At 48.9% G+C, this 27,376-nt stretch overlaps 2 protein-coding genes and 1 long non-coding RNA gene across 8 annotated transcripts in view; 2 read left to right on the top strand and 1 right to left on the bottom strand.

Annotated features, from left to right (window-relative positions):
- The window catches only part of ADPRM (ADP-ribose/CDP-alcohol diphosphatase, manganese dependent), a 99,099-nt gene extending 93,779 nt beyond the window's left edge, over positions 1-5,320 (bottom strand). The window contains exons 1-3 of one of the 6 annotated variants that reach the window (XM_082707582.1): positions 5,230-5,310; positions 4,228-4,505; positions 156-773 (exon numbers count right to left, since the gene is read on the bottom strand). In XM_082707582.1, coding sequence (XP_082563708.1) covers positions 156-756 — 601 coding nt within the window. In that variant the 5' untranslated portion in view covers positions 757-773; positions 4,228-4,505; positions 5,230-5,310. The other 5 variants (XM_082707580.1, XM_082707579.1, XM_082707584.1 and 2 more) reach the window with 5 other exon arrangements.
- A 90-nt stretch (positions 5,321-5,410) lies between these two features.
- On the top strand, positions 5,411-21,342 carry SCO1 (synthesis of cytochrome C oxidase 1). Its single transcript, XM_082707585.1, has 6 exons — positions 5,411-5,676; positions 6,858-6,948; positions 9,893-10,090; positions 10,846-10,938; positions 15,457-15,572; positions 20,433-21,342. The coding sequence occupies exons 1-6, from the start codon at positions 5,425-5,427 to the stop codon at positions 20,565-20,567; spliced, it is 885 nt and encodes a 294-aa protein (XP_082563711.1). The 5' UTR covers positions 5,411-5,424; the 3' UTR covers positions 20,568-21,342.
- Positions 21,343-25,102: 3,760 nt separating this feature from the next.
- On the top strand, positions 25,103-25,746 carry LOC309851826. The gene is made up of 2 exons (XR_014304948.1): positions 25,103-25,227; positions 25,313-25,746. It is a non-coding gene; the product is annotated as an uncharacterized lncRNA (long non-coding RNA).
- Positions 25,747-27,376: the final 1,630 nt, after the last annotated feature.

Here is a 27,376-nt window from a genome sequence, read left to right as displayed (position 1 = left end):
CCAATCCACGCGCCATGAGGCCTGTGAGAAATCCTGACCCTGAACAACAGCGACAATATACTTTTACCTTAATCATCCATCTTCCTGCTGAATAAAAAGTAGCTGAAGAATGGAAAGACAATGTATTAGACTCTCAGCTCAAAGGAATAATTCACCTTGCGGACTATTCAACTCCGAGTTTGGATTGTGTTCCCTCAGTATCTTCAGACACTGCTGGTATTTCGGAGAGGACTGATCCACGCCTAAGACGCTCAGGTCGTAAGCATCCAGTAAAATGAACCGGAACTGGGGGAAGGGGACAAAGTGATAAGCATAGTAATCCTCCGAAGGCACAGTCTTGGGATCATGCACAATCCGGTCTTCTAGAAACTTTGTGTTAAGTTTAGAATTTGTTAGGTAGTTTCTGCTGAAGTTATAGAACTCGTGGTTCCCCCACGTGTGATGAACGGGGACTTTGAGCATCTGGAAAGTGTTCATAACAAGTTCGAGCGACTTTTCGGACACTTTGTATTGCGCATTATATCCGTCAATGATATCTCCCAGTTGAAGCACGCAGCGGGGCGGGCGGCCCTCCGTATTCCAGTGTTCAATAGCACCCCGTAGGTGAAGCAGACTGTGTCTGTAGTATCTCCGTCTGTTTCCTTGGAAGTTATAGCCATCTTCTAAATCAGCGTATTGGATATCTGCTATCACTCCAAAGGAGAAGAGAACTTCCGAATTCTCACTCAGGGTTCCAGGCTCAGGCTTAACGTCCATAACCTCCAAACGGGTTTCTAAACAAAATAGAGAACATAACTACACTATAAACCTCTTACTTTTCTAAATGGGCTGAAGAGGATGGTAAAGTATTAACAGTTAATCGACCAGGTAGTGTGGTACAGAGAAAAGCACATGGGTCTTAAAATCTAATTGCCCTACGGCCGAAGTCCCAAGTCTTTGAAAAAGTTCAGTGTTCTCATCTGTGAAATAACCTCTATTCTTCAAAAGAATCATTTACAAAAGGGTATTATCTTGTTAATGAACAGGCATTCTGTTAAATTCACATCCGGCAGAACTTATAATGTTTAAGAAATATGCACGAGTTTTTTACACATACACACACACATAGAGTACTTTCTTCCACAAATACCAAAACAATTCTATCAAAACTTCAGGATTCTTTTTATAGAAAGTTATGTATTATACTCATTCACTGTACTTTATACATTAGATTCCTGCTACAGATTATTTCAGGCTGGATCTTTTGTCTTCTTTGGTAGGTAGGTCACTTGAAAGAACTTGCTTATATTTTATATCCGGGATAACAGGGGGAGGCAATGAAAAAGGAGGAGAATCATTTTAAACAAACAAAAACTAAAATATTGATGTGACTATCTTCATTTCTGACAAATAGTTCCTGGTTCTTCGGTGGTTAGATTCCCAACTGAACCAGCTTTTTTTTTGGTTTTTTTTTTTTAAGATTTTATTTATTTATTTGACAGACAGAGATCACAAGCAGGCAGAGAGGCAGGCAGAGAGAGAGGAGGAAGCAGGCTCCCCGCTGAGCCGAGAACCCGATTAGGGGCTCGATCCTAGGACGATGAGATCATTACCTGAGCCAAAGGCAGAGATTTTAACCCACTGAGCCACCCAGGTGCCCCGAACCAGCTTTTTAAAATCTGAATATTAACTACTCTGTCCCCAAAACCAAAATGGAAAATATATCATCTTTTCTTCTCCCCCGTGATCTGCCACACTAGCCAAGAACAAGGGATTTGGACCTGAAAAGCTATTATTTTACTAGACTGTTTACAATCTAAATTTATAATCATTTCTAATGCCTCAAAAGAGCTAAGAACACTAATGACTAAAAATAAAAACCAGGGGCGCCTGGGTGGCTCAGACAGTTAAGCGTCTGCCTTTCGCTCAGGTCATGATCCCAGGGTCCTGGGATCGAGTCTCATGTCATGCTCCCTGCTCAGCAGGGAGTCTGCTTCTCCCTCTCCCTCTGCCCCTCCCCCTGCTTGTTCTCTCTCTCTCAAATAAAATATTTAAAAATAAACTAAAAACCGTGAACCTAAACGATCAACTATTCTTACAAAATCTAGAGTACTACACTGTGCTGTGGGATGGAAGCATATTAAACCCTTGTTGTTTCTGAAACAGCTTCATGTGGCATTTCTAAAATTAATTCCTGACTCCTGGTCTCCAGTAGCCCACTACAGCTCCCAAGTTCTCTTCAATCATCCGCAGATACGTGAAATGCCTGCTGACAGAGCATCACTGGAGGTGACAACTCCACAGCCAGCAAGAGGGCCAGATGGCAGTATGACTTCCTTGAGAATGAGAGGCTTCTTTTCATTCCAAAACTGTTGTCACCAAGGATCCACCCAACTAGGAGCTTCGGCGACTTTCCTTTCTTCCTTAACCAGGTTGGGTATTACTAGCGCTAGCACAGGAATAAAGCAGCATTAGAAAAAGGCTGGAAATCCCAAAAAATGGCTTGGTGTTCTGACACTTTTTTTTTTTTTTTCCCATTTGCTTGTTTCATCCTGCAGTCCCCACCTGAAAACCCAGTAGCTATCATGCCAGCCAATATGCCTGCAGGGTGGCTCAGATCATCTGATTTGAAACGTGGAGAACTCAAGATACAGTAAACTTAAGACTCATCTAAGTTAGATGAAAACCTGTAGTCTTACTAGGTTTCAAAAGTTTGTGATTCAAAGTACAATTAATAAGAGAGTCCAACCAGAAGATAATTGGGTACATGTATCACTGGAACATTATTACCAAGCTTAAGAGAAAACAGTTTCTGGGGAGGCTTTTATCCTTTGCCAAATGAGCTTGCTTTCGTCTGTAAACTCATGGCTTTAAGGTGATAATCCATACTGTGGATCTCCTAAGGGGAGCTTTTGTCCCAATTAATTTGATCTTCTAGAAGAAGCTATTATTTGTGCCTGCCTAGCCAGTATTCATTTCCTGTTCTTCTGGTAACAGCACCTCTGACCTCTCCAGGCATCTGCACATCTCCGTGTATCCGCTGTGACCTTCACCCCCCTGGCTGCCAAAAGGGCACACACGTGAGCCAAGCCTGGCCCATAAGCACCCAGTTTCTCTCTGGTCAGTTGGGGGTAAGCATAGGACCCACACCGGAGACAGTGAGCAACAGCTCAGGGACTTTTGCAGCAACAACTCGTGCGAAGCTGACAACAAAGGCCAGAGCCGCTGGGGAAGGTTACCTGAGAAGAAACCCAACCTGGAAGGAAGCACATTTGAATGATGCAAAGAAGTCAAGTCCTGGAAACATGACTTGAACACCTGGATCCATCCACCTGTCTCTGCTAGAACTGCTCTCAGTCATTCGGTTCTATTGGCCGTTAAGTTCTCCACTGGGGCACTGGGTGGCTCAGTCGGTTAGGCATCCCACTCTTGGTTTCTGTTCAACTCATCATCTCAGGGTCATGAGATCGAGCCTCGCATTGGGCTCAGCGCTCAGCAGAGTCTGCTTGGGATTCTCTCTCCCTCTCTCCCTGACCACCCCACCTCGTGCTCCTACACGCTCTCCCTCTCTCAAAGAAGTAAAATCGTAAATCAATCAATCAATAAACTCACTCTCCTGTGAGTCAAGCCAAACTGAATTGGCTCTAAGATTCCTGTTGTGTTATGCAAGAAGTCTCATCAGATACACTTTCCACTGGAACACTGTTCAATTTAGAGAAACTCAGGGGTAAATGAAGATAAGCCGACCTTTTAAAGAAAATTAAGCAATGTGCTGAGAAGCAGCCAAGGCCGTACACTTCAAAACAGTAATGTGTTTTGGGGTAGAAAACAGATCTGTAATGTCAAAGACATATGGCTTTTGAAAGTAAGGCTAAGGACAGGGAATATACAGTTTTATGAAATAAAGAAATTATTTTTTAATATAGAAGTGCAAACTGATACTGCCAACTGTTAAGAGAAAGACAGGAAGCAAGGACGAGGTAAACGAATTAAGGATAAAGCTGGTAAAAGAATCACTTTGGCAAATGAAACTTAACAGACCAGCTAAAAACAATGCCATATTTTAATTTATATGACTGACATCATTAACATCCAGCAGGGGCAATGACAAAGGTGGACAAAAACTGCATATGCCCATTGCCTGAACGGCTAAGACACTTTGGCGTCTTTCTGGCAATTTGAGAGAAGTCTTCTCCCAGGACAAAGAAATACACAGATACTATTAAAAAAAAAAAAAAAAAATCTCACCCCCGGGTAACCTCAGGACAGAAAAATTCGTTTGAGAACGATGTGAAGTGCACCATGTACTTGGGGGCAGAACTTCCAGAAAATTCCAGCTCAACTCGGGAAGGAAGAAACATGGGTCTCAGCAGAGTCCAGCTCGACTGTTGGGCAGGGGCGCACTTCCCTGGCCAGTTATGCCAACTCAGAGACACATCGGGCATCGGTCCCACAAGCACCGGGGCGCGAGCTGCTTCTGCTCACGGGAAGCTCCCTGATCCTACCGAGCCACGCAGGAGCGAAATCTGAAGTTAGGGAAGAGAATTAGAAGGCCCTTCTCCTTCCCCGCAGCCCCCCACCCTGTTTTTGCTGCTTGCCAAGCCAGCGCGGAGGTGGGCAGGGGAGACGTTTAGGGTGCAGAGACGGGGAGGAAAACACAGGCACAGAAGATGCGCGTGCAAGCTGCACCTTCGCCAGCCTGGAAGGAGCTGCCCGCGGATGCTCCGCGCCCACGAATACGGGGCTGTCCCCGGGCGAGAGACGCGGTCCCAGGGACCTCATCCCCACACCTGAAACGGCGGCGCCGAGGGGAGCCAGCGAGAGCGTCCAAGGACGCGGCGGCCCAGCCGACAGACTTGGGGAGGGGACAGGGCGCAGGACCGGCGAGTTCGTGGGCGCTGCTGCTCCCGGCGAGGTGACAGACAGCGCGACGCGGGAACGGCTGGAAGCGCCCGGCGCTCACCTCCCCAGCCCCTCCGATGAACCCGGCGAGCGAGTCCCGAACGGCCCGAGACTGCGTCAAGTGCAACAGGCCCGCCTGCACCCCGGGAGGGAGGCAGCGGGGTTCGCGCCCTGCGGCTCCGGGCGGACGGCGGGGCGACGCGGGTGGGGACGCGAGCGGGGAGGGGGAGGGCGGCTCTCCCGCGGGTGCCTCCCGCGCCCGCCCGCGCCGCCCGCCAGCCAGCCGGCGCCGCGAAGCCCCCGCCCAGCCCCGACTGGGCCCGCCTCCAGCCGCGAGGAACCACCTACCGCGCGTCGACTCCACAGCCCAGGGGCTCCCTGGCTACCGGCTGGGCGACCTCGCCACCAACGAGTGGAGCGCAGAGAGCGGCCCCCGGCGACTTCCGGAGGAAGTGGGAACGGCGCCGGAAGTCGGGGGGCGGGCCCAGGAGGCGCGGTTCCCCCGAGTGCTTGGCGGGGTTTTGGGTGGACCTCGGCCCCAGCATGCTGCTTCCGGGGGGCCGGCTTTGGCGGCTCCTGCCCTACGGGCTCAGGGTCTGGGGGTCGGCGGAGGGGGCCGCCGGAGTGTGGCTGAGGCAACTCGGCGCGCGGCGAGGGGAGGCGAGGCTGACCTCGCAGCTCGCTCGCTGCGGCTGGGGAAGCCGGTCCTGGAGCACCGGGGTCCCGCCCCCGCCGAGGTCGTCCGGCCCGGAGCCGAAGGGCGGCAGACACCCCACGCGCCCCTCCAAGCCCGGGGTGAGTGTACACCCGCAGCCCTCCCTGGACTTGTCGCGCCTGCACGGTGCCTCGCGGCCTCCCCACCCCGTTTGGTGGTGACCTCGGAAGTGGCCTCCGGCTCAGCCTTACCCGGGTCACAGACTCCCCTCCCGCCTTTCCCTTGCTTCGTCCCGAAGTCCAGCCAGAAAGGGAGAACGGGAGAAGCGACGTCTTCCCCCACGCGGCTGGATTTTCGGGCTTGGTTTTATATTTGCGCCGCCTCCTCCCAAAATAACCCCGAAATAGGGGAGCGTGTTTGCTTCTGTCACTTGAACCCCCTTTAGAGGTTTGGCGTATGTGTTGAAATTGAGCAAAAATGAGGGGTCGTAGTTGCGTGCAGGGTATGCCTTTTTCCTTGGTTTCTCTTGGGTTCTAGTTCTGACCCCAGGAGAACGTGAGAGCCACTACCCACTAGTGTTGGGTAAGAGAAATGGGGTCTAGAAGCTGGGGGAGGTAGGTTAATGAATGAGGCCGAGGCACTCGACATCTTACCTTGGGACTTGAAAAAGAGCGCAAAGAAATAATTTGCAAGAAGCTCATTTCTGCTTTCGCTTTGTTACTTCTGGAAGCCAGAGTTAGAACTACCTCCCGAATTTCGTTTGGTTGATTTATGTTCCCAGTGTCAGCACAATCACATCATTAACCGGTTTTGAAATCAGCATTTGGTGTCAGGGTGACCCTTAGTAACAGTCATGGGACTTGAGCTTTGGGTCATCTTTCACATGAAATGCGCTTAACGACTTTTTTTCTTTTTTTAAGATTTTGTTTATTTGTCACAGGGAGAGAGCACAAGCAGGGGGAGCAGCAGGCTGAGGGAGAATCAGGCTCCCTGCTGAGCAGGTAGCCGATGTGGGGTCAATCCCAGGACCCCAGAATCATGACCTGAGCTGAAGGCAGACGCTTAAACCAACTGAGCCACTCAGGTGTCCTGCACTTAACCACTTTCCCTTTATCAGTGAATGGCCCTGTCATTGTCATCACAGCCCAGATAGAACCACCCACTGTCAGTACTTTCTCACCCCAGAGTCACAGGAACGTTCTGTGTATTTAAGGGGATCAAGACCCATGTTTATGTACATTAAATGCCATGATAGCAAATTTAGTATGGTTAAATGTTTGCATCTTACTAGTATTTTTATCTGAAATCTCTGCCCCAGTAGCCTGTTTCCTGGAAGTCTTTGGCATTCACATTTGCAATCGGTGGAGCTTTATTGGCTGGAATGAAGTACTTCAAGAAAGAAAAGACACAGAGTAAGTAGATCTCCTCTGGGCAGCTCAAAATGAAATCCTTTTCTAACATCTTTTCTTTTGTTTTTAAACTGCTTATCTTTAAATAATTTTAGATGAACAGAATAGTTACAAAGTTGGCATAGAGAGTTCTATGTACCTTTCACCTGGTTTCCGCTGTGTTAACAAATTCTATAACCATGGCTCATTTATCAGAACTAAGAAATTAAAGTTGGTGCAGTACTATTCACTTGAATTGGAATTCACCAGTTTTTTCATTGTCTATCATCTGGTCCAGGATCTAGTCCAAGGTACCAGTGTCTAACAATCTAAAAAGACTTAATGTGGACTGAATTGGAGGAGGGTGGTATGAAGCCCAGAGGGTAGAGAGATGACTAAGATGTAGTCCAGCCATTGAGGTACACAGGACAGGGGAGCAGACACGGAAGGAAAGTATTTCACTAGCTGAGGTTCTGCTAGGCCAGGGGCAAGGGTGCTCTGAGGGCCAAAGAAGAGCCAACTTCTAACCACTTTGAGTATCAGCAGAGGGAGAGGCCGGACAGAGGCTGACCACAGATGATGGACAGAGATTGGGAGAACCTGGTCAGTGGGTGCCAGGAATGGGTCTGGATTAGCAAGGAAATGCTTAGAAATTGTTTGCAAGAACTTTATATTTTAGTGAATGTTCCAGGTTTTTTTTAAAGATTTTATTTATTTGACAGAGAGATCACAAGTAGACAGAGAAGCAGGCAGAGAGAGAGGGAGGAAGCAGGCTCCCTGCTGAGCAGAGAGCCCGATGCGGGACTCGATCCCAGAACCCCGGGATCATGACCTGAGCTGAAGGCAGAGGCTTTAACCTGTTGAGCCACCCAGGCGCCCCAGCGCCCCACCGCTGGACTACATCTTAGTCATCTCTCTACCCTCTGGGCTTCATACCACCCTCCTCCAATTCAGTCCACATTAAGTCTTTTTAGATTGTTAGACACTGGTGCCTTGGACTAGGTCCTGGACCAGATGATAGACAATGAAAAAACTGGTGAATTCCAATTCAAGTGAATAGTACTGCACCAACTTTAATTTCTTAGTTCTGATAAATGAGCCATGGTTATATAAATTTTAGGCTTTTAAGTTTTGGGTTAGAAGTTTCCAATAAACCTTTAAAATATCATTTAAATCTGTTTTGGTTCTTTTAGAGTTTCTTTTGATGCCATGATACAAAGAATGTGTTTAAATCTGCAAGGATTCGTAGGCTTTACACCTTAGCAATATAAGATCCATATCGATATGTAGACGTGTTTCATTTATATCATATATGTATGTGATCATCATGGTCTAATGAGAAGTTATGTTCCTTTAGTTTCACAAAGAAACAGGTCTGAGAAGCTGGGGAAGTAGTGGCAGAGACAGTTCTAGGATATGCAAGCCTTTGGCTTTAGTTTGGAATTTCAGCTGCAGTAGTAGTTGTTTTATTAAAAAAAAAAAAACTATCGAAAGTATTTCTAAATTATCTGAGAGTATTTGCCGACATGATGCCTCATCAAATACCTCATTGTGTACTTCTTACAAACGAGTACATTCTCCCGACATAGTCATAATGCCTCCATCCGATCAGAAAATTAACATCGACGTGTTAACTGCCGTTCAGCCTTCAGACCTCATTCAAGTGCCGCTCCCTGATGTTCTGTGTCGCAGAAGGGTCGGGTCAGAACCATTCCCGCTCCTGCAGGTCTCTGCAGTCCCCTTCCACCTGTCACAGTCTCTTCAGTCTTCATGTGACTTCCATGACCTTGAGAACTGTTATTTTGTACAATGTCCCCTAGTTTGGGTTTGTCTCATTTCCTCACAATTTAGATTGGGTCCTATCTTTTTGGCAGGAATGTCCCCAAAGTGATGCTGTGTTCCCACTGCTTCTAGTCCGGCGCCATGTGATTTCATTCTGTCCCATTACTGATACTGTTCAGGTTGACCGTGTGTCTGTCAGGCTTCTCTACCGAAAATCCAGTTAACATGGATTTTGTGGTGTGTGTTTACACATGTAAATACTGTAGTCCGCACCAAACTCTCTGTGTACATGTGCCCAGATGCCTGCTTTCCTCCGTATTCCGAGAATTGTAATCCGTATTCTCTTTATTTAGAAGCTCAGATTGTCCCATATTGATCCTTGGGAGTCTGAGCAATTTCCTGTTCCTTTTCACCTGCCTCCAATGTTCTCTGAATTATTCCTAAAATCTGGCTCATTTTGTTCGTCCTCCATTTCTCCACAAAACCCTGTTTCCTTTTGGTGAAGGATGATAGAAGTCAGGATGGGCTCATCGCTGCTGCGCTGTGTCTGCTCCAGGGTCCTCTCTGGAGACCAAGCTAGAAACTAGACGTATGTACTTACATGTCTGTTTCCTTCTCTATCTGTATGTGTCTCAGCCCTGAGGTTCACACCGGCACCCGCAGTCTCTGCTCCATGCTATGGGGCACGTTCTGATTGTCTCTGTCCATCTTTCTACCTCTTCTGCCGGGTGTTACTCTTACCTTTAATATGCTTATTTATGATTCATCCCTGCGTGTAACTCAGGTTCCATTGCTGCTGTCCCCACCCCACTCAGATGCCCTCCTCAGGACACTCAGGCTAACCCTGCAGATGCCAGGCCACCCAGCCTGCCACACTTGGGCTCAGACAGTCCACTCTGGGCCATAGCAGCCCCCACCCCACCCGGTCCTAACGACTGGACTGAATTGTTCCAGGAGAGGAAGCAATATCTTTACCACTTGGTTTTCTTACCACCCTTACTACACAGCATAACATTTGATTTGATTTTGTTCATTGCTGGATCTTATTTTTTAAAGAGACTTTTTAAGCTGCTTGGGAACAGTCTGTGCTGCCACAGTCACGAGTATAGAACTGACTGTACCTCAGGCATTTCGGTGCCTGTGGCTAGACTGACTTTTGTAACCTGCGTGTCTGTATCTCTTCCAGAGCTGGAGAAGGAACGGCAGCGAAGCCTGGGAAAGCCTCTGCTCGGGGGCCCATTTTCCCTCACGACGCATACTGGAGAGCCCAAAACTGACAAAGACTACGTGGGTCAGTGGGTGTTGATTTATTTTGGTTTCACTCATTGCCCTGATGTCTGCCCAGAAGAACTAGAAAAAATGATACAAGTCGTGGATGAGATAGGTAAGCTGTTGCTGACTATAAAAAGTACGTTTGCGTTACCATGCTTTTCATGTTCTTACATTTCTGTCAGGTCGCATGTCGTGATTATTGGGGCTCCTTGTGAGAACATAAAATCTCCGCGTCGCATTGTTCGCTGCTTTGATTCCTGTGGCCATATTGTCTACCAGAGAGAGCTTGTTCTGATGCTGAACGTCAGATTGCTTAAAGATGCCGGGGAGGTCTGGTTTCCCATAGCTTTGCATTGTGTCCCTTCCCTGATTGTGGACGCCCGCCACTGACCCTGCTCTCGTCCCCATGACACACAGACCCGGAAATCACCAGTATAGTCTGTCATGTGATCAGTCAGCAGTAGTTCCTACCAGTGAGGGCGCAGTCTACGTCCTTCTTAAAATAATTGTTTCAGGGGATTTGGGCCTCGTTGATGGCTACTTTGCCCTTAAGATACAGTGTGGGGAGCAGACTGCGAACATCAGATTGGATCAGGACACGAGAGAGCCACACGATGTGATCTGGGTAATGTGCACGTGCTGGTGCAGGCATTAGGTGGGATAAGGACCTAGTTCCGCTGCAGAGGCTGTGGACATCTCCTGTCCCGCAGGCTGTCCCATCGCCTGCCCCGGCCTCTCCACTGGAACATCCGGTGTCCATCTATTTCTTGAACGCCTTGCTGTAGCACTTCCTGCTCTCCATTGTTCATGCTGCTGTCCTCTTTTCCCCTAGAGTGTGAATACTGACCGACCAGAACTTTCTTTCAGATAATATTCCAACTCTGCCAAATTTAACTCCACTTTTCATCACCATTGACCCAGAAAGGGACACAAAAGAAGCCATCGCAAATTATGTGAAAGGTATGTTTTGTTAATAATATTTACATCTCGGGGTGTCTGGGTGGGTAAATGAGTTGAAAACATCCAACCCTTGAGTTCAGCTCAGGTCATGTTCTCAGGGTCGTGGGATTGAGCGTCAGGCTGTCTACTCAGCGGGGAATTTTCTGGAGAGTCTCCCTCTGCTCCCCCACCCTACTCATACACGTGCTTTCTCTCTCTCTCAAGTAAATAAAATAAAAATATGAAAAGAATAATAAGACTTTACATCTGTTTAAGCTCTTAAAGTTTCTGAAAGATCACCTCATTTAACCTCACGTGCCTCGTGGAATAGGGAGGGCAAGTGACAGATTCAGATGAGAAGATGCGGCTCTGCTGTAACTTGGGCTGATCAGCAAATAAACAGATTTCTCAATTCCTAATGCACGGCTCTTTTTATTTCGTCCCAGGAAAGGCTGAAATTGGCCTTCACATATCAACAAAGCTGACAATGTTGAGTAGAGAGTGAAGACACATGGCTTCTAGTTCCAGCTCCGCATCTCACTCTGTAAAATTAGGACAGACGTATGTCCTGGGGGCATGCAGATTGGGAGATGAGAGACTATACACAGTTTGCGTTCCTAACACGTATTTTGTAAATCCAGAATGTTTATTATGACAGAGACGTGTAACTTTCCATGGAAAAGTTGAAACGTCTCCACATGCCGGCTAAAACCTATGAGGAGGCACTTTTACAGACTAAGTTATGACAGAATTAAGGATGAGTACCTAGGTTCTTCTGAGCTTGGGCAAATCGTAATTTCTTGGGATTCAAATTTCTTTAACTGAAAAATGACAATAAATCTGTCTTGTTATAGGAGTGACAACATGGGTGCTAAAAAATCAGGAATTGGAATTTTCTTTTATGTTATGTTACTTTATTTATTTGAGAAAGAGACAGTGAGAGCATGAGAGAGGAGAGGGTCAGAGAGAGAAGCAGACTCCCCGTGTAGCTGGGAGCCCAATGCGGGACTCGATCCCGAACTCCAGGATCATGACCTGAGCTGAAGGCAGTTGCTTAACCAACTGAGCCACCCAGGCGCCCAGAAATTGGAATTTTAATTACGGTGAAACTGGCTAAGCTACTGGTCAAAAAAACTAATGAATAGTTTTACATTTAATGTTACATATGACGCATTATCACACATACTGTCTAAAGCTTTGACGTTATTTTAGTGTGTTTCATGGAGGATCTGCTGTGTCTTCTGTCGTGTGACGTATTTATTGAGCTATAACAAACACATGCTAACACGTACATGTATGGAGTGTGCGGTCTGTTAGCTTTCATCGTGTGTCCGCGCTTCTGAGACCATCACTGCAATGGAAAACTGGACGTTACCGTCTGCCCCAGCGGTTTCCTTGCACCCTTGCTTCTCCCTCCCCTTTGCCCCCACTCCGGTCTCTGGCACCCACTTATCTGCTCTCTGTCAATGTAGGTTACTTTGCATTTTCTAGAAGTTGATGTGAAAGAATTGTACACTTTGTACTCTTTTTTTTTTTTCTTTTTTAATGGCTTCTTTCCCCATAAAGAGGCTTTTGAGACTCGTCCATGTTTTCGCCTGTGTCCGTGTTCACCCTTCTGTTGCCGAGCCTTGTTCTGTTGGTGGACACGGGTTACTTCTAGTTCGGGGCTGCTGCAGAGCAGTCAAGTCCAAGTCTTTGTACGGAGACGGACTTTCCATTTCTCTGGAGTAAATGCATCCGAGTAGGTTGTGGGAGCATGTGCTGGGTGCACGTTCATCTTTTTTAGAAACTGATGAACAGTGTTCCAGAGTGGTTGTACATTTTCACACTCCCGTCAGCCATGTGTGAGAGCTCCGGCTCCTGCCCACTCACCCACACCTGATGTGGTCAGCCTTTAATTTTAGCCATTTCACTCGGACTTCAGTGGTTACTCATCGTGGATTTGATATGCTTTACCCTAATGACCCTTGGGAATGGGCACCTGGGGTGCCGGGGTGGCACAGCTGCACAGTTGATTGGAGTATCTGACTCCTGGTTTCCACACAGGCCTGATCTTGGGGTCATGAGATTGAGCCCCTTGTCAGGCTCTACACTCAGCGGGGAGTCTGCTTAGGATTCTCCCTCTGCCCCGTCCCTCCCCCCAGTCGCTCATTCTCTCTCTCGAATAAATAAATGTTTAGAAAAAAATACTAAGCATCTTTTCATGTTCTTATTTTTGATCCTGTCTGTCTTCTTTGGGGCTGTTCGTTTTACTTGCATTTATCACAGACATTTTCTCCCAGCCTGTGGCTTCTCATCTCAGTCTCTCAATGTGCCTTGAAGAGTGGTTTTCAATTTTGATGAAATCCAGTCTATTAGTATATTCTTTTGTACATAATTCTTCTGGTTTCATTTGCAAGAAATTTTTGCCCAACCAGAGGTTAGGTTTATTTTTCCTTGAAGTTTGGAGTTTCTATTAGATATTTAAGGCAAATACATATTCATAGTGTGCAGGCTTAGCAGGAATGTGAACAAGAACAATAGTTACTTCCTAAATAAGTAAAAAGCAGGTCTGGCTCATGGGTGACTGACGATCTCTATTGTAAGTGTGTTATGGTGGCAGTGGTTTGTTACTGCGGGTTACCCGAATCCTAAATGTCCCCAGATGAGAGAGCTGAGTTCTTGCAAAGGAATTGCAAAACCCTTACAGTAATCTTTTTCACTGGCACATACGTACACCTGTTTAAGCTTTTAGAGTTTTTGAAAGCTCCATTCTTTCAAAATTCTTTAAAGATTTATTTATTTATTTATTTATTTATTTATTTATTTGACAGAGAGAAATGACAAGTAGGCCACTAGGCTCAGTGGGTTAAAGCCTCTGCCTTCAGCTCAGGTCATGATCCCAGGTCCTGGGATCAAGCCTTGCATAGGGCTCTCTGCTCAGCAGGGAGCCTACTTCCTCCTCTCTCTCTGCCTGCCTCTCTGCCTACTTGTGATCTATCTGTCAAATAAATAAATAAAATTTTTTAAAAAAATTCTTTCCTAGGTATGTAAATAGGGGGAAATGTAGAAAATTATTGCAATTTCAACAATTTTTCCTTAAAAATGTCTGGACGTGCAACTAATTTAGACGCCATTCACTTTTCTCTCTACTCAGAATGGGAAGGAAAACCTTCTTGCATTTTCAGTATCTGAGCAGTTTTTCAAATCAGAATGAATTAAGAAATGACTGTAGGCTTTTTTCCTCCACTTCTGGAAGAAGGTCCTGCTGTTAGGTGTTGGACTGTCATCTCTGTAGTCTGTTGAACCCAGGTGTTTAAGTGACTTCCGCCAGCTCATTCCCTGAATCCCAAAAACCAAATAGCAGGTGTGTGCCGTGAGATTGTTTGCTGGACAATGAGATACAGCCGTTGGCGTGGGATGACTGAGTCGTGGAGCAAACCTTTTTTTCAGAATATGATGAAAACCTGTCCTGCCTGATTCTTGACAATATCTGTAAACGTCACATGTCTCGGAAGTACATCTAAGTATTTAAAAATAACCAAGTTCTTTAAAAATGTGATTTAAAGGGACGCCTGGGTGGCTCAGCTGGTTAAGCGGCTGCCTTCGGCTCAGGTCATGCATGATCCCAGCATCCTGGGATCGAGTCCCACATCGGGCTCCTTGCTCAGCAGGAAGCCTGCTTCTCCCTCTCCCTCTGCCTGCCACTCTGCCTGCTTGTGCTCACTCTTGCTCCTCTCTCTCTCTGACAAATAAATAAATAAAAATCTTTTAAAAAAAAGTGTGATTTAAATAATTAAAATCCATTCCCTCCTGGTCTTTACAAGATCGTTTTGAAAGGATCTGACTTACATGTTACAAAAAACCAGCTTTGGGTTTCCTTGGTTTATCTCTATCTATTTCTTCTTTTCAGTTTCATTGATTTCTGCACTCATTCTTTTCTTCTGTTCGCTTCAGATCTAATTTGCTCTTCTATTTCTAGCTTCCTGTGGGGGATATTTAGGCCCTGGTTTTAGGTCTCTCATCTTCTCCAGCGTACCAATTTGGTGCCACAAATGTCCCTCGGAGCCGTGCTCTGACTGTATCCCACAAATTTTGATAAGTTGTGTTTTCATTGATTTCTGCTCGCGGGTTTTCATTTTCACTTAGTTCATAATACTTTCCAATTTCTCTTGAGATCTCTTCTCTGATCTGTATTATTATTCAGAAGAGCATTTCATCTCCGTGTGGCTTGGGATTTTCCACTTACTTTTCTGTTACTAACTTCTCGGTTAACTCCACTGGGGTCTGCAAGCACATGTCATACGGGTTCTGTTCTTTTAAATCTGCTGCAGTGCACTTGATGGCCCAGAAGGTGGCCTGTCTTGGAGACATGACATCTTTATCAGAGAGGAGAATTTGCATCTGTTGTTTTCCTGTGGCTCGCGAGGGCAGGTGGTCAGGGACCCACAGAAGAAAGTGGCTTTAGAACTGAGACTGGTTTTTAAAGTCGAGGTGGGGAGGCGGATTTTGCTTGCTTCTCATCTTTCACTGTGTTTCTCACTCCCCCCCCTCCCCCAGAATTTTCTCCCAAACTGGTTGGCCTGACTGGCAGCAAAGAAGAGATTGATCAAGTGGCCCGAGCGTACCGGGTATATTACAGCCCTGGCCCCAAGGACGAGGACGAGGACTACATAGTAAGTAAATGCTCGGGTCGGCCATGGCCGGCTCTCAGGCCCCACATGGTCGTACAGCTCAAGTGACTGGCTTCAGAAATGAAAAAGAGATCTGCACGAATTCCTCAGGAATTGGGGATATTTGAAAGGACAAAAGAAGTATCACCTTTTTAAGGCTGCTTGTTTAATGTAGAGTCACTGTTCATGTAACTTCATTGCCCATTACCTTTCTTAGTGGCCCATAAAATTATGGGAAAGTACACAGCAAGTGATATTTTAGATTCAGTAGAACCTGCTGCTTGGATACCACTTTGGAAATAAAGAGAAGCCATCATTTGGGAACGGTGGTTCTTTGAGTTCAAAACATAGTGTAGGCCAGTCAGAATGACTAAAATTAACAAGTCAGGAAAGGACAGATGCTGGCGAGGATGCAGAGAAAGGGGAACCCTCCTACACTGCTGGTGGGAATGCAAGCTGGTTCAGCCGCTCGGGAACACAGTATGCAGTTCCTCAAAAAGTTGAAAATAGAGCTACCCTACAACCCAGCAATCGCACTACTGGGTATTTACCCTAAAGATACAAATGAAGTGATCCGAAGGGCATGTGCACCCGAATGTTTATAGCAGCAATGTCCACAATAGCCAAACTATGGAAAGAACCTAGATGTCCGTCCACAGATGAATGGATAAAGAAGATGTGGTATATATACACAATGGAATACTATGCAGCCATCAAAAGAAATGAAATCTTGCCATTTGCGACGACGTGGATAGAACTAGAGAGTATTATGCTGAGCGAAATAAGTCAAGCAGAGAAAGATAATTATCATATGATCCCCCTGATATGAGGAAGTGGAGATGCAACGTGGGGGGTTTGGTGGTAGGAAAAGAACAAATGAAACAAGATGGGATCAGGAGGGAGACAAACCATAAGTGACTCTTAATCTCACAAAACAAACTGAAGGTTGTCGGCCTCAGGGGGGTGGTAGGGAGAGGGTGGCTGGGTGATAGACATTGAGGAGGGTATGTGCTATGGTGAGTGCTGTGAAATATGTAAATCTGGTGATTCACAGACCTGTACCCCTGGGGCTAATACTACATTATATGTTAAGGGGGAAAAAAAAACATGGTGTAGATTCTCCCTGTGTCCCCAGGGAAGAAGTGTAAGCAGCAGTGTGAGGGCCCGGGGAACTGCATTTTTGGAATGCCTCAGAGTTCTGAAAAGCAAGAGAAAAGATTGAAAGCTGTGAAAAGGTAGACTTCCTGTAATGTGTGCTTTTCTAGGATTGGTATGCCTTGCACTGTTCTGTGTTTATATTTACCTTCTGCCGAGGAAGGACAGACAGAGCCAGTGTTCAGTAGCGCCGCCCCACGAGCCTGGGGAGGATGGTGCCTTCCTTGTGCACAGCCCCGCCCACCCAGGTTTCTTCTCAAACTGGACATTTCTTCCTGCCCGTGAATAGTTGACCTTGTAGGAGTGGTTCTATTTTTCCCCTCGTGCTCTGGCTTCTCTGTCACGTTGGTTGGGCAAAGCGACTAGTCATGAGTCTGTCTACAAACCGTGGTTTGGGTGAGCCCACTCTCAGATGGATGCCAGGCTGTCCCAAGCTGCTCCCCGTGTGTCCTGTAAAACACCTGGGGACGTCAGGCTGTGTGGTCTGCGTTGACTGGTTGGTCTTGGCTCAGCAGGAACACGTCATTTTCATGGTGTCTGCCTGTAACCAGCAGCGACACCTAGTGCCCTGTGGGTCGTAAACGTGCCTTTGGGCACTGAGGCTTGTACTCAGTCAGAAGGTGGTGCCGCACAGAAATCAGAATGGCAGTGGCCACTTTTTGCATTTTAAAGATTAGAATGCAGATATTTAAGTCTTTTTTTTTTTTTAACATTTTTATTTACTTAGAGAGAGAGAGAGAGAGAGGCTGGATCCCAGGACCCGGGAGATGGTGACTAAAGCTGAAGGCAGACACCTAACAGCCTGAGTCCCCTGGGCACCCCTGTAGACACTTGAGTCTTACAGTGGCTGAAGCCCCTGGAATACATGCTGGACCCTGTCTGAGACCTACTAGTCCACTGCTCTAAGAATTTGACCTTTTGCTCAGACACAGTGAGTTAGATGCCTGAAGCTAATGGAAACCTGCGTGTTACTAAGTGCGCTGGAATTAACAGGTACAGCAAGAACCAGTGAGGTCGTTATACACATTCGCTAAGCCAACCAGTAGGGGGAGGCGCTCTCCAGCTTGTTGGGTTTCTCACTGCTAAGCCTTCTGTGCCTTGAGGTCATAGATCTTCCTCCACGAAACAGTATGGGAAGCTTCCGTCAAGACCTAATGACAGGCCTGCGGGGAGTGAGGGAGTGTCTTAAAAGCTGGGGTGTAACCGAGTAAGGTTTTCTCAATCTCAGGAGCTGCAGAAGGGAAGCTTTCTGGCCCGTGGAGTCTTTGGACAGATAGGACGTGTCAGGTGGGCACGCCAGACACTGAGGATGCCGTCGGAGGCTGAGCGTGTATGTCGCCGTGTTATATATTGATGGTCCCTCCATCTGCGTTACGTACCAAGTGTTTCTGCTACTTGGGGTACCTGGCTGGCTCAGTCCGTTAGGCATCCAACTCTTGATTTTGGCTCAGGTCATCATCTCAAGGTCGTGAGATGGAGCCTCTGCCCCTCGCCTCCCCCTTACTCTCTCTGTTAAAAAAGAGAGAGAGAGAAAAAGAAAAAAAACTACAACTGGCTTTTGAACCCCAGAAAAGATGTTCTGTTCCACTCAAAAGAGTGGGAACTATACGATGTAATGCCACTTTCTACCTGTTAGATCAGCAGAGGTCAGAGATTTGAAGTATTGTCAAAATCTAGTGTGGGTAAAGGGAATACACAGTCGGAGTGCATTTGGAAGAATAGGCAGGACCCTGGGTGGATGGTAGGAATTTAAGCGATACACCCTGTTCGGGCAGCAGTCCGTCACATTGGAGGCGGAATACTTTTTACTTTAGAGATTCCACTCTGGGGGATTTGTCTACACCTGTACCCTACAGCACTGTTCTTGAAGACTGAAAACCGGAAGCCACCGCATACACACTCCGGGAACAGTGTGCGGTTCCATGTAGAATGGGGAAGCAGCTGCCCAGTGCTGGTACTTCTGCACGGATGGTGCTGGTGGTGAAAGAAGTAGGCAGGCGCGGGTAGTTTCTCTGGAAGCATCCAGAAGGAACTGGTGGCAGTGGTTCCCTCTGGGCACAACGGAGGGCCGCTGGGTGTCTGGAACAAGTGGCAGATCTCCAGTGCGTGAGTTCACTGTTGTGCTCATTTTTATGTGTGCACGTTACCTTTTCAAAACATAGGGAACGTATACATGTGTCCAGCAAACTCACCCATTAGAAAATTTGCATTGCTGGTCCTCAGTAGGACGCCAGCATGAGCTGATTGGTAGGAAGGGGGACTGTGAAAGTGGACAGACCCAGGTCCTAAGCTTAGCTCTGGCGCTAACGACTTGGCTTTGGGTCATCTGTAGAGAAGCAGGGTACCAGACTCCCAGGACAAAGGGCGCATGAGAATGAGTATGTCCTTCAGCACAGCTTCCTTCTCTCCTAGGAGCTACTTACTCCCACCTTAAAGTCCTCTGTGTTAGAAACACACAGTGATATGCTGTGCCCACGGGTCGCTGGACATCAAGACGTAACAACCACCGACAAGTTTCGCAGATGCAGATAGAACAATATTTCCGTTGTATATTAGAAAGTAACACATTAAGAACTCTCGTCAAAGAAATCCACTGGAGTTTAGTCTTCTAAGGAAAGAGGGAGCATAGAGTGGGGAAAAAGAAGAAGTCAGGAGAAGGATGTAGGCCACAGAGTCACGCTTGCACAGCAGAGCCTCCGCTGGCCCTCTGGCCGACGTGCAGTGCAGAGAGGCGCAGCTCCCCGTCCTGCTCCTGCAGCGGGTTATTCCAAGATGCGTGGAATCACCAGCTGTTGGAGCCCTTGGCCTACATTCCTTCCTTATGTGCTCGGGCAGGTGACTCTTTCCATTCACTCTGTCTTTACGAACATGTGTGTATAAAGAAGTAATAAGCTCGCAGACCTGTGTTGCCACGGAGGGTGGCCCCAGTGTGCTATGTGTGATCACATTTCTGTCTTCCTTTTCGTCTTGCCAAATAGCAAGTCAAGCCTGCAGTGAATTCCAAGGACGCCAGGCGCCACGTCTTCTGCTCATTTAAACTTGGATTTGGTGGAAGCCTATAAATAAAAACATTGAGGACTAATCTAAGCCTCACTTAGAGCTGAGAATGTTTTCAGAGCTTTGCCTGAAAAAGAGATAATAAATTGAAGATGACCCCTTGGAGACATAGCATTTATGGCTCCTGAGAAGTTTCCAGGTCATCTGCTTCTGATGGGATCATTCTGCATAGTATAGACAAATTTCCTAGGGGAGGAAACCCTTGTTTTCACATTTCCATTTGCATCGCTAATATCAGGACTAAATATTGTGCTGGAATTTATAAATTATAAACTCAGAGTAGGGGTGAGTTTTCTGGATTTTCTCCTAAAATGTGGTAGGCAGCATTGAGGCGCAGTGCACTAACCAGTGCTTCCAAAAGCCCCAGCCGGTTCATGGAAGGAGATTCTCAGAGATTGTGTGGGTACGCATGGTACAGATAGAACCAGAATTCCAAACCCTCCCTGCTGTTCACGGCAGTAGTCCGTGCAGAGTTCTGGAACCCAGAAGATTTTAGTTATTTGTCCCCGTGAGTTTATTACAGCAGGCTTCGAGCCATTCTACAGATGACAGGCTATTGAAGCATGAGCGTGGACTTCTCTACTGCAGCACTCAGTAAAATAAGTGTATTTCGGTAATGTTTGTGTCCGCTCTCTCCCCCCTTCTCTGCAGGTGGATCATACAATAATCATGTACTTGATTGGACCAGATGGTCAGTTCCTAGATTATTTCGGCCAGAACAAGAAGAATGCGGAAATTGCCGGTTCCATCGCTGCGCACATGAGGGAACACAGGAAGAGGAGGTAGCCCGGGCCGCGGCCGGCGGTGTGTTCTCTTGCGAAAGAGAAGAAGAGCTTTGTCTCCCTTAGGAGCCACATGTGTATGCACACGCACTCATATTTGCAACCCACAGAACGTCCTTCGCACCGCAAGAACACCTGTCTTTGGAACAGGGCATGTCACTTTGGGTTCAGCCAGGAGAGTTCTTGGAACCGTGAAGATTCCTGCCAGGCAGGCACTTGAGCGCAGGGGACCAGGTCAGCGTGAAGCTGGAGGAGTGGACCCCGGGAAGTGGGGGAGGCTGGGCAGGTACGTTTCCCCACGGCAGCAGGGCCCTCGGATCAGCGTTGCTGCCTCTCCGGTGCCCTGGACCCTTGTCCAGGGTGTAGGGCTGAATTCCAAAAAGGGTGACATTTCCTTAGTGCCCTTGCTGTTCCTCTTTGAGTTCTTGGTGGCGGGTAACAGTCAGATCGGGCCCTCGGACATTCGTCGTGAATCTTCAGACATGAAAGCATGCATGTGTACAGTCCTGCGTGCTGGCAGCTCTCACGGTCACGTCCACATTGTGTTCCCTTGTCAGCTGCTGAGTTTACTGATGAAGAGGAAATCTGTTGTTTGGGGGAAGACCGCTAGATCAGTTTCTCTAGGGATCTTTTATGTGATTTTAATTGAAAGGTGCTGGGTTTTCCGTGACCTACCAGATGGACAGAAGAGGATCTCGATCATGACTGTGACTCAGGGCGCTTGTCTGCCGAGACCGGGTTGCAGTGGGTGTGAAATAAAGGTGTGTGCGGTTTTGCAAGCCTGACCTTTATCTTGGGTGCGCACAGCCCTTGGACTCGGGGAGCCTCCTGGGTGCTTGCTACAGCCCAGGTTCCTGGCCAGGGCTGGATCTGCAGGCTCGAGTGGGATGCAGACCCCTGCACTCAGAAATCACCTGTAGGAGCCTTAGGTGCCATCGGCCTGGGGCCCAAGCCTGGAGAGACTTGTGTGGGGAAGCAGGGGTTTGATCTGGGCAGGTGAAAACCTGACCAGCTTTTGGTGGGACCATCAGAGTGCGGTGCATACAGCCGTCCAGGAAAGTGACTGCCCAGTCATGGGATGAATCTTCTGTTTGTGAAGTCAGCTTCCCTGGGTATCTGGGCCTGACCGTCTCTCTCTTCCACCTGGAGCTGCTCCCCAGGGCAGCTCTGGAAGGTTCTGTAAATCCTAACACAGCAGGTATCATTTCTAGTCAGACGACAGTTTTCTTAAACGGCGCTTGGGTTTCACATGCACGCGATACAGGCCGGTCTGTCTGTGGAAAAGAAAAGCCGTGAGCCCTGTGGCAGCTCTAGGGCTGCACTGTGTCCCCACCCACCAAAGGATCCATCTGGTGAGGCACAGTGCCCCAGTACCTCAGAGTGTGAGGGTGCCGGGACAGAGGGTCTTTACAGGGGTGACTGAGTGAAAATGAGGCCGGGAGGGTGGGCCCTCGCCTGGTCGGACAGGTGTCCCTGGAGAAGAAGAGACACCAGCTCCACGAGAAGCCACCTCTGCTTCCGCTGACACCTCGCTCTCCGGCTCAGAGGCCCCAGCGCCGTGGGGAGACGGGGGTCTGTTGAAGCCCCCCGCATGCGGGGCTTTGTACCCACAGCTGTTTTCCCCCCTCGGTGCAGGCTCCCTGAGAAACAGCCACAAGATGGAGTTTATGGAAACTCCAGGTGGGGGGCCTTTGCTGGGAACCTTGTCAAGAAGGCGAGGGACTTCACCGAAGGACTGGTCTTGGGTGACAAAAAAGATAATAAATAGGGACGCATGGGGGGCTCCGCCGTCCAGGGCTCTGACTCTTGATCTCAGGATTAGGAGTTCAAGCCCTACACTGGGCTCCGCCCTGGGTGTGGAGCTCACTTAAAAAAGAAAAAAAAAAAAATACTAAATATCTAAAATACCGGACCTCAGAAAAGAAGGTCTGTTTTAAGCCCCAGAGCATCTGTGTGGATCGCTTTGCCACAGGCTGGCTCCCGGATAAAACAGTCCTCGTTCTCAGCTGTCACAGGTTGGAGCTGCTGTCATGATCCCAAAAGGGAACGGCAGCTTTTGAAGAAGCATATTTGCTCCTCATTCCAGTGTCAAGTTTAAGGGCTTATCATCCGGATGTTAGCAGCAGGGAAAGGGGCCTCAGGGATGACGTCCAAATCTCTTTTTACTCGTGAGGGGACAGTCGCAGCCGTTCTGAAGCTACATTAGAACTCGGGTCCCGGTGTCCAGTCAATTCCCAGTCTGTTCCCCTGCCATGGGGGAGCTTACAGTGGCCCCAGGAATCCAACCACACCTGGGGGTGCTGGGAGGCTGGGAAGCATTTAATGGACCCGGCTGTCCACGAGGCTCCGAGGTCCGGGGCTCAGGTGCACCGAACCACCCATCTGGTCCACGGGAAAACACCCACGAGTTGGGAGGCTGACGTGGACCCAGTAACAGCGATTCAAGGTCGCAAACGCACCTGCATTGAAATAGTTAAAAATAGTTCTTATTGTGTTTAAATGAGTAAAAACTGACACGTCTCACATCATCCATGACCCCTCAAATAACCTCTGTTTTTTTCACATAGTCCAGTTTAAATCCCTGTGTGCGAGAGCTGCCGTTGCAAGAGCGGTCACCCGCGGAAACCTCTGTTCCTTAACGCCGCTAGAACTTAGGAGGTCATCGTTGGTTCTTCCACAGCTTCACTACATCCTCAGTAAAGAAAATTTGGAATATACAGAAAAAGGGAACTAACAGTGTTGGGCTCCATTTCCCTTGAATCATCAACATTTTAGAATCTCTTCTTAAATCAAAAATTCACAAGTGGATCCCTTTATAAAGTGAGGCAGGATGTGGCAGGCTCAAGCCCCTCTTGCCCACCACTTCCTGCCCCCCGTGTCCCCGTCACCTGCGGCTTACCGTTGGACGGGTGTCTTCCAAGAGCCCCGGGGCCCGAGTCGGGCTCAAGTTGCGAGCCTGAAGCTAAATGTGTTACTACCATGACTGGCACAGATGTTCCCGGTTTTTATATAACTGGTAATGGTTATATTTTTGTTCTGATATTGCATATTTGTTGTATTACTGAGTTTGATAAATACTGAAATTAGCCCAGAATGCCTGCCAAGGTTAGGGGGTGGATTAGCTAGAGGAAAAATAGTTTTCAGGGTGATCTTCACTTGTCCTCTCAGTGCTCCCCTGACCCCCCCCCCCACACGCACACACACGTGCACACACACAGGTGGGCACTGTGCTCAGCCTGCACGCTCCATCAGGGCACTGTTGCTCAGGAACACGTTGCATTGAAACCAAACCTGGTTTCAATACTGACAGTACAGGGGGGTGTCCGGGGGGCTCAGTCGGCGAAGCGTCTGCCTTCAGTTCAAGTCATGATCTCAGGGTCCTGGGATCGAGCCCCGCGTCGGGGGGTCCCTGCTCAGTGGGAGGCCTGCTTCCCCCTCTGCCTGCCGTTCCCCTTGCTTGTGTGCACGCTTTCTCTCTCTGTCACACAAATAAATAAAATCCTCGAAGCCCTGCAGTACACCAGCACATGCCTGGCCGGTGAGGGCTGCGGTAATTTTGGTCCCGGTGCCAGTGCCAATTTGGGGACTTGCTTGACAGATGGTGTCGATAAGTGGGTTTGGTTATAAGTGCTTCCTGCCCTCCCTTGGTCACCGCTCCGCTTCAGCCTGCCTGGGGTGGGGGTGCTGGTTTCTGCCCCCTACGCCCGCGCCAGCCCACACCTGAGCCTGGAACTGTGGTCACATCACTTTCGTGATCCGTTCACACCTGCTTGCTTCAATGGCATTTGAATTTAGAGACAGTTTCTTGAAACAATGGTGAGGTTCGAACCAGAAACTTGGGGCATTTGGTCTTGATACAGGAACACCAGGGCTCGATCATATAAGAGGAGGCAGCCTGATGGGTTCTTGCTCTAAGGCCGGTAGGCACGGAGGCCCACGAAGTCCCCTTATCTTTAGTGAGGCAGACTGACTATAAACAAATATGATCAATGATGTCAGGTAGTAGTAAGTGTTGTGAACTCAGAAACTAAAGGTTTGGGGATTGATGTGGAGGATGGGCCTTACTAGTCCTGGGAGGACCCTTGGGGGAGGGGAGCGGTGGCCATCTGAAACCCGGCAGTGAGCCACATGAGTATCTTGGGGGTGGGGAGGGCTCCCAGGACCAGAGCCCTGACCCCAGAATGTGCTTGGGAAGCAAGAGAGACAAGAGCCCGGAGCCACAGCAGCTCGTTGAGTCAGGGAGGACAAGAGGTAGAGGCTGGAGGAGGAGCTGGGGTCACACCTGGGGCACAGCCAGGACTCTGGCTCTACTGGGAGTCTGGGGGCCCCGGGGAGCTCTGGAAGGGTTGAGAACAAGAGCCTGGCCTGACCCACCCACACAGGGCCCCGCTGTGATTGCTACTTTGGTTCATGGAGGAGTCGGGGTGCTAATGTCTCCCCTCACAGGGATCTTAAAAGTCACACACCCTGAGTACTATTTCGGGAGAAATCGCTGATTTAATCGAAAGAAAACGAGTTTTCTTTTCTCTTTTTAGTGTGGAAATGCTAAAATATGATCACAGCGAAGACTAGTTCCGTGAACTTGACCGCCAGGCTTCAACAATGATCCGCATGGCCGAGCTTTCTTCACCCACCCCAATCCCACGTGCGTTCGCCTCTGAAAGGTACCAGCGCTGTCTTCTCAAAACAGTCACCGTCCCGTCGTCACCTCCGAAACGAGCTTGTGCATCTTGTTTCTTGCTTTTTCAGCCAGTACGGGTCGGTGAAAGCTCAAGTCCACGCTGGATCCTCTGTCGCAAGAAGCCACGACACTGTTCGTCCTGGAGCATGTTCTGTCCCTGCGGCACATGGGACTCCGTGTCCGTGCCTGCGCTCCGCGTCAGGAGGACACGGGGGTTTTGACGCCACGGCCCCTGCGAGCCTCCCCGCCGTTCCCACCTAGCAGCGACAGTATTTGGGTTGGACCGGATTAGAATGACCGCCCCCCCCCCGTCTTAGTTGTTTTATTTGTACGACAGGAATAACTGGGCACGAGGGGAGGCGCTGTGAGAGCAGGGCCGACTGGCAGATGATGGATGACGGACAGTCATCGCCGGGAGCTGGGCGGTTATGGATGGCAAAGCTCGAGGGGACAGCTCGGTCCTGGTGATGACATTCGCATCTAAAGTGTATTGGGCTATAAACTGAAGGTGTAAGTGGTTGATTGGAGGCAGGGAAAGCGAGTTTCCACGAAGGCAGCCTCCAGAGAAGACCGTGATGTGGAGAAGCAGCTCGTGGTCCCAGGGGTGGTGGCACAAGCTGACGGCCAGTGCCTGGCGGCCGGGTGGGCGGTGGGCTGCACAGAGACCACATGGAAGGCGAAGCCCCCCAGAGCTTCAGCAAACCCAGAGGAGCGATGTCAGCAGAGCCGGGCCCCCGTGCCGCACACGCTCACGCAGGGTCCCTCCTCTCCTTGCCACCAAAGGTACCAGAAGGAGCCCGGTGACCGCCACCCACCCCGGCCCCAGCTGGCAGAGAGGCAGAGAATCCCGCTCAGACCCTTCTGGAGGCTCTCTGGGCCCAGGATGCAGGGCGGAACAAGCAAAAGGAGGGAACAGGCGTGCTCCTCGCTGGCTGTCCCCAGGAGCGGCACCTGGCCCGTGTCAGTCAAGCCCGGAGGCCGCTCTGATGATGCCAGTGCCGGTCAAATCCCTTTTTAGGGACTAACCCGGCGACACTGCCCTTATACTTGAGCCATCTGAAGTATTCTTGGGCAGGTCTGCAGTTGGCACCCGTTATCCATTTTCCACTGAATATGGCGCCAGGGCGGGGGGCCAGGCTGAGCTCTGTGCTCCAGGAGAGCCTTGCTGTCTCCAGGAGTCGCACCAAGAGACTTGGGCTCTGATCCGCTGGGCGGCAAGGTCTCAGGCTGTTCTGCCCCCACGCCGTCGTGGAGGGGAGGAAGGGCCCAACTGGAGCCCCTCTGCCAGTCTGTAGCAAGACCAATACCAGAACCTCTTCTCCAGTCCTCTCCCCACGCACGGCCCCGGCGGCCAACAGCATCGCATCACCTGGGCTTTCTAGAAACGCGGGGTCTTGGGCACCACCCCAGCCTTCCCGAATCAGAAGCTGCATTTTTACCAGCTCCCTAGGTGACTCCTACACACATTAAGGTATGAAAACCACCGCTCTGTGGCACATTGACTTTTCCCCAACAGGAAAGAGAGAAAGTAAAAAAATAACAAAGTAATTCATCCCACCCCCCACCCCGCAGCTGCCAGGAAGCTCTTTCTTTAATTAATTTTCCTTCCGTGGAACACATAACTTGAAAGTTGTCTCTCAAGCAAACAGATTCCATTTCCTGGTAATGGTTTGATGGCTCCATTTTTCAAAATTTAATCAAAGACATCGATCACTCCGTCAAAACTTCTGCAGCGCAGGATGCCAAGGGTTTCTCGGGGGAGAGAATCACAGCAAAAAGCAGAGAGATGGGCTCTTTGGTTAACCTGAGGCCGTATGAGGGTTAAATGCGTTATTTCCATTTGGGCCTTCGGGAGCTGGATTGAAAAATACTGAGGGCCATTGGCCCTGCAGTCTGTCCCGGGGCTGATGAGAATAGCTACTGCGATTAAGTGGGACTGGGAGCTGGGCTGGGAGAGGCTGCACGTGCCCGTGTCCTGGCCAGCCCAGGCTCTGTAGGACTCTTAGTTATAGAAGACCACCAGCCGCGGCTTTCAGTCTCAACAGGGTCCGGCGTTTGGTGTGTAACTTGGGTGTACACGTGACCTGCGTCTCACCCACATATCTCAATAAGCCTTACTTTTAAAAAGTTGC

Source organism: Mustela nivalis (assembly GCF_964662115.1).
Source record: "Mustela nivalis genome assembly, chromosome: 17".
NCBI lineage: Eukaryota > Metazoa > Chordata > Mammalia > Carnivora > Mustelidae > Mustela > Mustela nivalis.
Note: the sequence above shows the minus strand (reverse complement) of the source record. Positions and strands in the feature narration are given on the sequence as shown.